Source organism: Patiria miniata, unplaced genomic scaffold, assembly GCF_015706575.1.
Source record: "Patiria miniata isolate m_02_andy unplaced genomic scaffold, ASM1570657v1 HiC_scaffold_5, whole genome shotgun sequence".
NCBI classification, from domain to species: Eukaryota; Metazoa; Echinodermata; class Asteroidea; order Valvatida; family Asterinidae; genus Patiria; species Patiria miniata.
In genome coordinates, this window is record NW_024037072.1 from 5,750,533 (window position 1) to 5,765,499 (window position 14,967).

Genomic DNA, 14,967 nt, shown 5'->3' on the forward strand with positions numbered 1-14,967 from the left:
CTAGACGCTCGTGTATTGTGCGCCCGGCTGCGCCGGGGACCATCACAACACTTGTGACCGACTGGTACGGTCCATCCAAAGCACCAAAACTTGGCAGATAGATTCTTTTAGTTTGATAAAGTAATAAGAAGATGTTTTTAGAAGGGGCGAACACCTGAAATTCTTTTGGGAAGGGTGCCTATTTTGCAAAAGTGAAAAGTATATTTTGGGGATTCTACTTAAATGACATATCCTTGCTTCAATAACATTTTCTGAAGCATGAGCTGGATAGGGTTTAATCAAAATTTCGAGAACAAATCCCCTTTAGTCCCATAGCAGTACATCACGTACCCTGGTATCATCGACCCTGATCACAGAATGGCCAGTCTTTCGCTAGATCAGACGGCCGACTGGCTCATTGGCGCAATATGTCACTGGGGCCAATTTTACATTTAATCAATATTTTGTAAAACAAGAACGAAACTATTTTTATATGATAGCTTGGCCTTTGTAGATAATGGAAATATAACTTAAGACTGATTTTAGATCAGACTAATTAACTTAAAGTCGAGCGGCGCAAAAAGCGGGCGGGGGGGGGGGGGGGGCGTGGCCCCCATCTTCTACAAGTGCCAAGTCTTCAATAGAAACCAGTTTCATTTTCTCCCCTATCGTCGTGTTGCAAGTTGCAACGGTATCAGCGAAAAGGAACAGGAGGGAGTGACGGCCACGCGGCCCCCTCCGCGCTTTTTTTCGCCGCTCGCAAGTAAATTTATAGTCTGATCTAAAAAAAAAAAAACCATCACTCTTTAGTTATTATTTCCATTATCTGCAAGTGCCAAGCTGTCAAACAAAACTGGTTTCGTTCTTGTTCTCAAAATTTTGATTAAATGTAAAATTTGCCCCATTTTGCATGGCGCCAATTATGAGCCTCGGTCTGATCTTGCGAAACTTAAGACTGCAGACTGGCCATTCCGTGATCAGGATCAATGATACTATGCTATGGGACCATAAAGGCCGGGATTTGTTCCCGAAATTTTGATTAAACTTTAACCCTTCCAGCTGTTGGTCTGTGTGGATAATTATGAGCTCGAGGACATTATGAAAGATCAAAAAATTGCACTCATTTACCTTTTCCCTAGCAGTCATGATCATCAAGACAGTAGTCTTGCCAAACCTCATTATGAGCTTAAAATTCACAATGTTACTCATTGACACAGTTACCCTAATAAAACTATATGGAAAATCATGTGTTTTTTAATGATAACATCATGATATTTATCCCAGAAAAAAGGGGGGAGGTGTCCGTAAATTGGGCTAAACCTTAGGCGGAGCCTGCAGAGGGTTGCCTAACGTGGGGGTCTTGAACAAGTTCAAAGAAATCCCCCAAAATAAGAGATTATGGTTGTTTAAAATAATTATGTCTACGTCAAAAACTTTTTACGGGTAATTTGGTGATTTCTTTGAACCTGCTCAAGTCCCCCGCGTTAAGCAACCCTTTGCCTAATTAACGGACACCTCCTTTCCCTCTCTTATGGGCGTCAATCCTGGGGGGGGGGGGGGACAGGGGGACATGTCCCCTCCCCCACTTTTTGAAAGGTGGGGGACACAATATCAAATGTCCCCCCAAATTTTTGAAGTCGTGTCTCAATTACTATTAATAATTATATTCAATGTATCTTTTGCTAAGAAAATAATGGTTAAAGTGGTCAGAAATTGCCTAAGATCGCACCACAGAGCATTTAGAATCCACATTTTTTTCGGGGCCCTTAATAAGCGGGCCCGGAACCCCACACCTTTAGCTGAGAATAGCTTATTCAATGACTTCAACCTCGAAAATGATGTTTAAATTATTATCTTTAGCAAAGAAAATATTGGTTAAAGTAGGCAGAAATTGCCTCAGATTGCACCACAGAGCATCTACAATCAATTTTATTGGGGCCCTTCAGCGGGCCCCGAACCCAACGCCTTTAGCTGAGAATATAATAGGCCTATCTTATTCAATGACTTCAACCTCGAAAATGATGTTTAAATAATATTATTATCTTTCGCTAAGAAAATATTGGTTAAAGTAAATTGCCGCAGATCGCAGCACAGAGCATCTATAGAATCAATTTTTTTGGGGGGCCCCGACCCAAATCCTAGCTCAGAATAGCTGATTCAATGACTCCAACATCGAAAACGATGTTCAAATTATTTTCTTTTGCTAAGAAAATATTGGTTAAAGTGGTCAGAAATGGCTTCAGATCACACCACAGGGCATCTATAATCCAATTTTTTCGGGGCCCTTAAGCGGGCCCCGAACCCCACGCCGTATTTATTTATTTATTTCAAAATCTTTATACAGGATACAAAATATCAGCTCAAAGGCTGTTTTACATTATGGTCCTTTGATAAGAAATAAAAACATTCAAAAAATAGTAAGAGAAAAAAAATAACAACCGTAAAGGCATCGCGCTCGCATTAGTTCTGATCAAAGTATGTCCCCCCCCACTTTTGAGAAGCGATTGACGCCCCTGCCCTCTCCCCCCGGCCTTTTTTGTTTTCTGGGCTAAATAATTATTAGTGATGTTATCATTGTTCACATGATGATTCATATGATTTTTATTAGGTTAACAGTGCCATATAGTAAGTAACTTTGTGAATTTGAAGCTCATCAATACTGAGGTTTACGAAGACTACATGATGATATCTGAGGATGGGGAAACGATGCGTGCTTTAGGGTACAGGGTGAGTCAAAAAAAGTGGAACCCAAACTGGCCCCCAAAATTATATTTCATATTTAAAAAATATGTAGCACCAAACATAATAATGACTGGAAAGCAAATTTCGTGAGCTACTTTTAGATGAAAAAAATACTGAAATTGCTCAATCCGTTCAAAAAATATCACCATTTAAACACAATGACCATAAAACCTGTTTCGTCCCCTGTGAAAAAAAACGCGGCGCCACATGTCGTTGGATGCATGTTCGTCCGCTTAGAACAAAATGAGGGCGCCCTTTTATGTAGGCTGGACAAAATACGTCACGTGACAAAAACGGGAGAAATTCCTTCTTTTTCAGAAAATGTCCGAATTTGCCGAATTCGTTTCGTCGACAATCGGATAACGCCACAGTATTTCCGAGTATAATATAGTTTCTATTATTAAAATTATTGCTTATTAAACACTTTTAAAAATGAGTTGATAAGTAATATTCATTGCTTGCATTTAGAAAACTTGAAATTCGCTGTGTCAACGGGTGGGCAAGTGCCACAACAATAAATGATACGTGGGGTCTATACAATTGTGTATAATATATCATAAGTGGTATATGGAATACTTATAATCGCCACAAACATAAGGTGTGTTGCACGAGAGGTCACAGCGATAAGGTTGTGGAGTTTAGGCCTTAAGAGTGGCGCTCCACTGACCGTCATTTAACCCACCATACGTCGTTGGCGTATACGTCCATACCATGCTCCAACGACACACTCTATAGATCTACACTCCGAAAACAGTGAGTATTGAGAAAAAAACCAGTCAAACTAGCACCCAGCCGGCTGACCATACTCTGCTGGGTGCAAGTTGGACTGTTTTCGGCAGTAACCGTATGTCCCCCCCCCCCAAAAGTGTCCATCTGACAATTTTTGTCTCACCTGGACTTTGTTCAGGAAAGATATACTATAAGCCTATATTATGCAATCACTTATGTATGTCTGTTTATAGGCTACGTACATGTACGTATGTATGTTTATACGTACGTGTATGTGGTATTTTGGTTAAAGTTTGAAGGTATTGGTGAATTGTAGTCCAAATGGAACCAACTATTTGAATCGTAGTTCGCTCGTACCCCCGCCCTGCAAACGCTGGGAAGGGGCTGATCTCTTTGAGCTCTCATTGGATAGATTTTACGTGACCTGTGACGTAAAATGCAGCAGGCTGCCGTTGCATGCGTTGAAGCTGATCTGGTACACGGTACCCTGTAGAGACATTATGTGCACAATAGGGAACATAGGATTGTATACGTCTCAACAGAGCAATTTCAATAGGTGAATACTTCTCCACAAGGTTGTCACGTAATAGATATGTGGATTTTACTCAAAAAGTAGCAATTTCCAAGGTCACAACTTGGGTAGATGCTACATGGGAACCTTCACATGATCGTGATGTCAAAAGTCACACACCAAGGTCAAAGGTCACTCTTTAAAGATAATCGCGCAAGCAGGCGAGAGGCGCGGTTCGAACCGCCTAATTGTTGAAATAACTACAAAATCATGAAGTCAATTTTGAATTTGTTTCATTGTGCAGATACTCCTTATCCGCCGGCCTAAACCCCAAGGGCCGTACGTACAACTGGGCTATTGTGATTGTGCATTTGCCCATGCCCCTGTCAAAATGGCGAGTGGAAGCGGCGAATCCTCGCGGTCTTTGAAGGGAAGTTTTACCGCTGAGCAACTTAATTCTGAACACATTTATAAATGACTCTGACAGTGAAATAGATAGATTTGACTTAGGAGTTGATTCTGGAACATCGGAAAATGAAGCTAGGAATGATTCAGAATGGGAATTTGAAAGTGATGAAGTCACTTCCGGGTTCGGTTACATTTAGGTTGCCGTGACAATTGACATGTCGCCTATGTTAAGTTGTGTAATTTTTATTCATTAACATCAAAATTCTCTCATAAGAACACATATTTTCACTTTCCTACCCAGATTTTAGGTTTGGATTTGCTGATTGGCCATGTGTATGAGAATAATGAAAATTATGGCTAAATATGTGGATTTATTTACATTTTTTTTCATATTAATTAGTTGTAAACAATATGGCGGTAAATGGTCATGTGACCTCAATTTAGGATTTTTCACCTTTTTTGGTTTTTCTCAATACAAGGTGAATATTTCCCTACTAGTTAAGTAACTTCATTTATTGAAAATCCCATGAAAACCTACAGTGTAGAATAATTGCACACAAAAACACTCAGTACTGAGCGTATCCGGGCCAGTAACGAAAGGGTTAATGCTCAAGGGCAAATGATTCCAATTCCAAACCACATCAGCCTTTTTTTCCACAACACGCGGGATTTTACACAGTTTGCATAACACAGCACTGAAATTGATTAACTTAACTTGGTCACAACAGTATCCAAAAAATTAATTGTGATCAATTGACCATTGTGCAGTGATGCGTGATTGAAATAAACACTCATAGGGGTTTAGGCCAAGGATAAGGAGTATCTGCATGCAGCTATTAAAAAAATTCAAAATTGACTTCATGCTTTTGTAGTTATTTTAAAAACACGGTCAGACGGACACTGTTTTGGGGACATACTGTAGTGCGTTGCATAGCATGGAGGAAGGGATATATGTCACATCATACGTAAAGGCGTCCCGTTTTATTTGGGTTCTCATATTTTAAACTGCAAAACATAAACATCTTAAGGAAACAAAAACAAAAGGAAGTTGCACTTGTATTGATGGCTGAATTAAGCGATGCCAAATGTCTTTGTTTTATATAGTGCAATGAGATTATCATGATTTTATAACTGAACAAAACTTACATTATTATCTCACATTATATATGCAACATGCAGCTCACTTAAACGTTTTGCTGTAAAAGCAGCCATGACATAACAGTGAAGGTATAGACCCCTGATGATGCTGCATGTGTGAGGCAACACTCATTTTTTATGGGGTAGCAACGGTAAATTGCTGTATGTGCTTGGAGTAAACTTGGATGATATTTTCCTTAACTTTTCCAGTGACACAGAGCCTGATTTTCTAAATTTGATATTCATAAATACCTCAGACAGTTTAGCTATTCCTATTGGTCGAGAGCCCGTCACGTGGCCGGTATTAAACGGATGATAAAGACATGGCTAGCTGGTCTTAAACACTTTTCCAGTGTCACAATAAAATGTGGACTCCTAAAAATCCAGTGCCTCTTACCGTTTCATTGGTTGAACGTTCACAATCCTCACGTAGGCATGCGCAACACTACAAGCGAGTCAGAATTTTATAGTTCTAAATTCAAAACGCAACGCCCCAGGTGCGTTCTGCGTGACATCGCGCAGAACATGTTACGCGCGCGTCAATCTCCATAAAAGGGTTGTTTACATCTTACTCGCCAGCTGAACACTCCATTATTTTGCTAGAGGGATGTTTCAAAAAGCATGAAGTGAACTTGTTGAACAAAATCGGGATTTTTTGAACGAATTATTTGAAATTTTTTTACGGATAAGGTATTTATGAATGGGAATAAATATGTGCTCGGTCGGTATTTATCACTCGTTTAATACCGCTTAGAGTCTGGGTGCTGATAATTACCCTCGCCTCCGGCTCGGGTAATTATCAGCACCCAGACTCTAAGCGGTATTAAACGAGTGATAAAAACCTCCAGAGCACACATTTATTCCCTTATTAATTTTTACCCATTAATTCATTTGTTATGTTAGTGGGTTTTTTTTTGTTCTTGGGTCGGGAACACAAAATAGGGTCGGCCGGAATTGAGAACCAAAGAATAAAAAAGGGCACCCATACAGAAACAAATTGTGGCACCACAAATGAAACGCCAATTTGTGTCCATACAGATCAAACTGCGCCGCTACGATGAAGTGCCTCAAATCAGAAGAATGTACCGGCAAGGGTCTAGTCGTAGTCTTCGCCTCGTTCTTGATTCATCTATTCATGGCAGCAATCACAAAGTGCACGGGGGTTCTCTTTTCGTCTTTCCAGACCGAGTTCATGAGCACCACTGCGCAGACTGGGGCCATCTCGAGCATCATGTCGGCTAGTTCCTTCTTCGGATGTGAGTGGGAGCACACATTGGCGTAACTGGGATTCATTTCGCAGGGGAACGGTTTGGTGGGGTGGGGGTGGGGGGCTTATGGGGCCTCATTTTCTGGAGGGTGGTACACAATGGTGTTGAGGCATATTAAGCTCATTTTTTGCCTTCCTCGAATTCTGAGCGTAGGTATATGGGGGTGAGGGCACAGGCCTCAAGCTGGGTGGGGGGGGGGGGGAAATACGTTCCCCGTTTCCCCTATAGTTACGTCAATGTTAGGCCCTACATTAATGGTACCTGACCGACAAAATATCCATGGTTAAAGTCGTATTTAACCTCAAGCAAATTATTCAGAAAAAAACTACATTGTATATTCTCAGCAATTTGTCAATTTTGTTAGAATCCTTTCTCTGTTAAGTTCATTCTATGGACTCGTGTTGTAAAACGAAAAACAACTTGAACATTTCTTGTGCATGCATCATTTCAGTATAACAGCAGACTTACATGTATGTTTGAGTTCGTGTAGTACTGGGCAGGCCCGTTGCCTGGGGGGGGGGGGGGGGGGGCTGGTGGGGTCGGGACCCTTTGGCGAGCACTTGGCCCCCAACGGCAAAAGCCATACATATGTATTTTGTATTTTTTTATGGTAGTGGGCCCCCTAGTTGATACTATTGCCCCCCCCATGCTCAGGGCTGGCGACGGGCCTGGTACCGGGCCTACAGAAGGCTGCAGATACCGCGCAGGTCTATATAGTACCCCTAAGGCCAAAAAAAAAAGTCTCCGGTTTCTGGTATGCGCGCGCGTCGCTGTAGCCATGCGCGTCGGCAAAATGAAAAAGTTTTTTTTTCAATAAAAGATGATGTCTCAAAACCGCCAAACTCACTGGTTTGACTGGAATCCTGCCGCTGCACAATTTTAACGTGTTTTTAGATGGAGTCATGGTCGAGAATAAGCTTTATGTGGCCTCTCTGGACTCCCAATCCCATATAGGCCTATTTGTACTAAGTTTAGTCGGGCACCATTTGCAGTCATCAGACGACATTTGAAGCAAGAAAGTCAGGTAAAAAAAAAAAAAGCCGCGTCGCCGCACCACTTTTTGGGCAAGCTCCATACCAGAAACCGGAGACTTTTTTTTTGGGGGGGGGCCTAAAGGTCGAGGGTAAATTCACGTCCCATTTTCATCCCTGATGACATTGAATTTTGCAGGCACTATTGGCGGTGCAGTGGCGAATCGCTTTGGGTGCCGCATCGCGATAGTAGTTGGTGGCTTGCTCACTATCGCGGGAATGATTGGTTGCGCTCTGACCAGACACATCTATCAAATGTATGTCTTGGGCGCTTTGGCAGGTGAGGAAGCCAAAATTGTGCACCATATATATATTGGCCTATCAGTAAAACATTAAATTAATTTTTTCCCTCCAAATTAGTTTAAATCAAGTACCTTAATATGCCTCTCATATAGCGTTCATGGGTATTACAAATTGGCAGGCCTGTCAATTTATGAGTATACCTTTACCAAGATTGGTATGGAGAAGATAATGGCCTCATGATATAATAGCCCGCTGTAAAGTTGATATACGAAATGTGTAATGTAAGCTTACGGCTATATTTTGCTGAATGTTTAATTTGTTTCTTTGTTTAGGTATTGGAAACGGGGTAGCCTACACCCCAGCTGTTGTTATAGTTGCTCAGTACTTCCAGAAATATTACTCCTTGGCGGCCTCCTTTATGACCACGGGGGATAGCATAGGAATTATGTTGTTTGGTCCACTGATGCAGCTGTTTTTGGACACGTACGGCTGGAGGGGAACGTTGCTGGTAACCGGGGCAGTTACAGCTAACATCTGCGTGGCTGGTGCAGTGTGCCGGCCAAATACACGTCTGCTTAAAGCACGCGAGAGCGAGAGCAGAGATAGTTGCAGGAATATACCGTTAAATGAGCGAGGCAGTCTTGAACTGCAAGTGATAACTCATCCCGAACAAACGGATCCACAGCCCATAGCGATGTCGCAAAGCAGTGGTAAGAGGAGAAACAACTTATGTGTACACGTAGCGTTTTTCTGGACCGGTGTTGTGAAGATGTTCCGACTGAATTTACTTTGCCAAAGCTACCGCTTTTCACTGTTTTGCTTTGCACAAAGTGTGTATGTTGCATCGCTCGGATGCTATCTCATTTATCTCATCCCGCGCGCAACCGGTTCGTCCGGTGTGTCCGACCGGGAGGCGTCCTTTCTCCTCAGCGTGGTCGGAATAAGTGGTCTGGTAGGGCGGCCTTTCTGTGGACTCCTCAACCAAAAGGTGTCATCAGAGGTTATCTATGACGTGTCTATGGTGGTCTGCGCATGCGCTGTCCTGGTGGCACAGTTTGGCACCTACGGCCATTTTGTGTTCTCTGCCGCCGTGTTCGGGTTCGCGATTGGGTTCCAACGCACCATTTCGCCGGTCTTGATGCGGGAATACGTCGGTATGGATAATTTGGGGTCAGCAGTCGGAATTTACTCTGGGATTGGAGGCGTGGTTGATTTAATCGGGCCAATTTTAGCAGGTAAGCCATACCACCAAAACTATAGTTATAATTTTGCAATGAACATTTATTTTCATAATAGTCCAAGTCTGTGTAATGTACTTTGTAAAAAGCAAAGTGTGAAAATTGAAATATTTGAGAAAAGAGATCAACTCAGATCAACTTAAAATCACGATCACCAGACGATCCCACTTTCCAACTCGATCTTCTTTTTCCTGATTCTTTTGGTTGCCTTAGTTAAGAGATTTCAGATTATTGACAGTTTTTTTTTAAACTTTCACCTTGCAGGAGCTCTCTACGATGCTACTGAAAGCTTCGCCATTCTTTTTTACGTCTTGGCAGGACTTTTTGTTGTGGGGTTTTTGGCAATGCTGTCGGCGCCTCTGCTGAAGAGAATTGAGCCTGGTGTCTACACAAGCGTGGATACTGAACTGACCGTTTAGGGGGGAAAACAGTCATTATTTTAGGGACAGCCCTACACACCTGCAACCCAAAGATCCCCATCCAAAGTTGCTCTAGCATATCTCTGAGCATGCGCACGAGCGAAACCCAAAAGTAAAGACCGCATGATTATGCTGCCACCAAATGTCAGAAAATGTATAAAATACAACTTTTGTAAGACATCTTCCTTCTTTTTATTTTAGGGATTTGAAAGCAAACAAAACAGGAATCTCGAAATGTGGATTTTGATGGGACTCCTCATTTGCAATAGGCTTGCAAGCACGTTGCAAAATAGAATTTTCGTACCTACGAGAACAAAATGCACAATTTACACAATCTTCCTATGGGGCACTGTTAAAAGTAGACATTCATGGCGCTCTCGGACACTATCGGTTGCTTCATTCAGTGGCGCAGCCAGGATTTGTTTATTTTTTTTTGGGGGGGGGAGCTAAAAAAAAATTCAGGGTTTTTTTTTGGAGGGGCGGACTATTTTGACGTTTGTGGCGCCACTTACACCCCTATTATACTACTCGATAATAGGCCACATACATAATTATCACCAAGGTCAAATCGTGGGACCGTAAAAAAATGTAAAAACAAAACAAAAAAACCCCCTTTTTGGGGGGGGGGGGGGGGGGGGTTGCGCCACTGGCTTCCTGCAGGGGCCGGGGTGACTTGATATGCATGTATGAAGGCAAAGTGCAGATTGAGCTAATAATCATCCAAGTGTTTCCAGCTATATATTAAGACTCACGAGTTCGAAGACTGAATATACAATAGCCTGGTGGTTAGGGTCATTGTCCACAGACCGCGGGGTCCGGGGTTCGAAACGGACCCCGGTGCATTTTTTGGTTTTCAATACAAGCGCTCACTCATTTACTTAAATAAGAGTATTAATTTCCCGTCGTCAAATACCAACCGACCTTAGCTCAATCAGTTAAGTCAGCGGCTGGGACTGTCTGCGAAGTCCAGGTTATGCATCTACTCATAGGTACGGGGCTCTTTTGTTGTCTCGGCAGCAAGGCATAGGGTGTCGCCTCGTTTCCTCCCTTAACGGTGCTTGGCCCTCCGGGGTTACATGGATGGACAGGGAAGGAGGTGTGGTGGGCCGGGGAATCCGAGGCCCAGGAAGAGTCCTATATGGGAGTTGGTAACCAATCGCGACCCCTGAATGCTTGGTCAACACCACATAACTTTTTGTTTTTCTTTATCCCATTATTTTTTTCATTGTCGAGGCTTTATAAGGTACAGCAAAACCAAAAGGTTTTCTTCAATAAATAAATCGTTAAATAAATTCGCCATTAACATTTTTTTCCAGCCGGGCTACTGAAACAGACTCTTAATTCTAACAAGCCCGCATGTTTTTCTTTAGTGTCTTATAAACAAGAATGTACATACATGTAAAACATGTATCATGAGGCAATCTTGTCAGTGTTTTTAATAAACAGATCAAATTTTTTTTACCATAAACAAATAATAAAATTAGACACAAATTGATACAGGTTTGCTTTCTGAATTGCATGATTTATTTCTTCCGGTCCTTTCATCTTTGCCGTAGCCAAACAATTTTTCACTCGCCAGCCAGGCTACTTAGGCTAGCGGGCCGCCGCTAAAGTCAAACCCTGAACTAATGTAACAGTTATACCAACATTTCAGTGTAAACAGAAAATTCAAACACAATGATCATCTCTGCCTGCACGGGTCCCTTTTTGCTCCTGGGTTGGTAGAAAGTAAATATTGATATAAAGTGTCTTGCCCAAGGACAAAAATATACTTCAGCAACTTAAGGCTGCTTGTCGGGACCGCACAATGACTCAACTGCATCCAATTCACTCCACTTGGAGTCTTGCTGGTTGCCTTTTTGCAACCTCTGCTGCACTCCAGCAAGATTAAGGCCCAATGTGAAGGCCGGAAAACAATCTTGACAAAAAAAAATGTTTTTCTAAGACTTTGCGGAAAAGCCAAAAATTCAAACACTGGGTATATGCGAATTAGGCGAAGGGTTGCCTAACGTGGGGGCATAATTGACAAATTTACCCCGTAAAAAAACCCAATTTGACGTAGACATCATAAAGCGATTGACGCCATTGACTTTACCAAAAAAACAGCAAATTATACTTGAACAACTTTTCGCACATTTAACTCCAAAAACAAACTGCGTGAAAGCTTGACCGTTAAACTTGAATAGCGCCCTCAATCAACTCGAAGTCGTCACTGTACACATATTATTATTTTATCACATACAATTATTTCTGATCACAACAGCAAAGAACCCCTTCATCTATTTTTAATCCTAATGAACACATGTAATTAACAGGATCTGTTTCGGTGAACTACGTCGCCGATACAGCTAATTACCCGCGAACTACTTTTCGTACGTTTAACCCCCCAAAGCAAAACTGCGTAAGCTTGACCGTTAAACTGAAATAGTGCCCTCAATTGACTGAGAGTATCGCCACAAATAATCGTCATTGAACAATGTGACGAATTCTTTTCTTCTTTTCAGGAATTCGAACACTTTCTCTTCCAATATCGGGCGTTACACTATTGACAGCGCACTCTGTTGCGTAACTTTTTAGCGCATTCATTGTTACGCCGAATTGCCTATTCAACTTCACTCTCGATGGAGGAACTATACGTACCCCTCTCTCAAACTATTCTTCTTTTGTTTCACTTCTTGCAATCAACAATTTCTTGCATGCCGCACGACCGTTCAGTCCGGTACTGGTCTCGCGCCCACGTATGTATTAGGCCAAACCCGGACAGTGTTTTTTTTTTAAGGGTGGGCCAAACCTTTTTTTTTTGTTCCCCGAAAAAGAGGGTCCAATAGACCTGAAACGTAATGACGTAATGGCTTTGTTTACTTAACTCGCTTTCCTATGGGAGCAAAGTCGGGACTACAGACAACGTGGGGACCGTCTACCACATAGGAAATGCCGGTGCGACTTTCGAAATTTCTTTGTATATACACTTTGAAGACCTTTTCGTATTCCATAGGCAACCCCCGCGGGTGACACCCCGTGCTGTTTACATACCTAATTGGCTATAATTAGTTTTCAATGTGCATCTTCTAAAGAGAAAATTTACTTAGTATTCTAATTTTGGGCGTCTGCAACCCTCTGAAAAGGGAGTTTCATTTTGCACACAAATGAACCCATCCTGCGTAAGTTGAATGAATATCTGGCAGCCAATAATTCGATATTTTTTTGAAAGAAAAAAGTCAGCTTCTAAACGTCAAAATTTTCGAGGTGAAACGCAGCGAGGGGACGCATCTTTAACAATTGAACCTGTGATATTTTTGGCTATTACTCGCTCCCTTCTCCATCAACAAAGCATTTTATTGTGAATCGCTTATTTCTAGCAGTATAAACGTTCTTCACTTTTGAATATATGTATAAGACCCGATATTCCAAAGAAAAGCACCGATAAGAAAGAACTATAGAAGATTGGGTACATTTAAGAAAAAAAAGGGCAAAAACAAAAATTGTCCAAAACATCGTAAATGACGCTTGTTTAGCTGCCGTCCAATCTAACACTTTTTGAAGACAACCTAAAATAATAGCATAGGAGGGAGCGTAAATAACACATTGAAATTATATGTCTTTAATTTTGTGCTGTATATAGTATTAATTTCACCGTTATATCCTACATCCGATTCAACTCAAGTTTGGCTCGGCAAGCGCGCATGATTATAATGACGTCATTATGTCTTAGGTCTTTCGGGCGACATGCAGATACTGATTCCATACCGTATGCATGTGTCTTTCTTTCCATGTAACAGGCCTTCACACCGCCCAACCACATCAGGTTAATAAAAGCCGGTATATTTGCCCCATTCGCTCTAGTGTGTTGCGATATTGGAACAAAAGCGAAGTTGAACGGGCGAAGGCTTCTCATTCACATTGTAAAACGTCTCACCTTTTGAAAAAGTTACGTAACGTACGGAAGACCCATACGAACAGTGCGCTACACCAGTCGTGAAACAAAAACGTAGCAACTCTTCCACGGGTGGTAAACCAACGATTTGATCCTCTGCAAAGAAAATGGTGAACAATCGTGTTCGGAAACAAAGCTGAAGAGTCAAGAGTCGCTCGCGTGAGACCGAAACCTCTCCCTCGGTCAGTCGGTCTTAAAGTTAAACTATACAAGGAATAGACGACACATTGTGACCATAACATGCTCCATACACAATGAGTACATGCTCATCCTAGTCAGCTATCGTCCCTCGACTAGTAATACGGCCCGGCACTCGTACGGTGAGCCGGGCCCGCCGCTTTCGAAATGCCTTCAGCGAGATTTTGCGATACATGATAAAAAAAAAACTACAGTGAAAATCGAACCTGATGTCTTACAAAATGTTAGCTTAAACTTCTACTACAAAATAAAATAAAAGCAGACACAATGTCAAAGAGAAAGGCAAAAGGAAAGGACATCGAGTATAGTCAGTGCGCATGGATACTGCAACATGCATGGACTTGGCTGTTCAAACGTTTCGTGATAGAAGTCAGTTCAGTTCAGTTCATTTATTACCAGTGTTCACAAATCAGTGTCTTAAATACATAATGTGTGTCTGTACATGTACATGTCCAACAGGAGTGAAAAAAGTAGAGGAATCCATAAGAAGACACAGCTTGTATAAATTATATGCACAGTAGGCCTAATTTTCAGCCGCCAAGTGACAATCAAGCAAACTGTTGTATTCAGAGAAAAAGATTTACTTGCAAAGATAAACAAGGGTACATATCAATAATTTTATAAGCCAACATAGGAATGTACGTAAGGAGTAAATAAATATAGTTTCAGATATCAAAGTAAACATTCAGCACAATAGATTTGTATGATGTAGAACTTCATCAGGAATGGACTATAACTTTGGTTCTCTCGAAGTTGACAGGTTTTGAAGCAAAATAAGTAGTTAATGGTGGATGGAAATGAATAGTTTGCCGTGTAGAGAGTAAAATATCGAAATTCCTTTAAAAAATGGATTGAAGAGTAAAAGGTATTTGAAATTTATAGACGGATACATTGCGGAAAAAATTACGGCGAATGGGGTGACGAATACAACAATTTTAGCAAAAGTGCCTTAACGAAACAGGTCCGTTTTTTTTTTTTTTGACATGCATGTATAAAGGCAATTGTGGTGAACATCTCGAACGGGGGTTTATCGTTTTGAGACTTTAGATATAGAATTCAGCGCTAGTTTGCGTTTCACTATGGTGAGCCTATAACGAAATGAGCATGTGAGACCATGGAGGAACTAAGGA

At 41.5% G+C, this 14,967-nt stretch overlaps 1 protein-coding gene across 2 annotated transcripts; it reads left to right on the forward strand.

Moving 5' to 3' along the window:
* Positions 1–3,390: 3,390 nt before the first annotated feature.
* LOC119740458 (monocarboxylate transporter 12-like) lies at positions 3,391–10,135 on the forward strand. Of its 2 annotated transcripts, none has more exons than XM_038215777.1 (5): positions 3,391–3,474; positions 6,690–6,762; positions 7,945–8,085; positions 8,381–9,283; positions 9,551–10,135. In XM_038215777.1, exons 2-5 carry the CDS (start codon positions 6,699–6,701, stop codon positions 9,703–9,705), a joined length of 1,263 nt encoding a protein of 420 aa, XP_038071705.1. In that variant the 5' UTR covers positions 3,391–3,474; positions 6,690–6,698; the 3' UTR covers positions 9,706–10,135. The 2 variants fall into 2 exon arrangements, with proteins under 2 accessions (XP_038071705.1, XP_038071704.1); XM_038215776.1 differs by having other exon boundaries at positions 3,410–3,474; positions 6,545–6,762.
* The last annotated feature ends 4,832 nt before the right edge of the window (positions 10,136–14,967 follow it).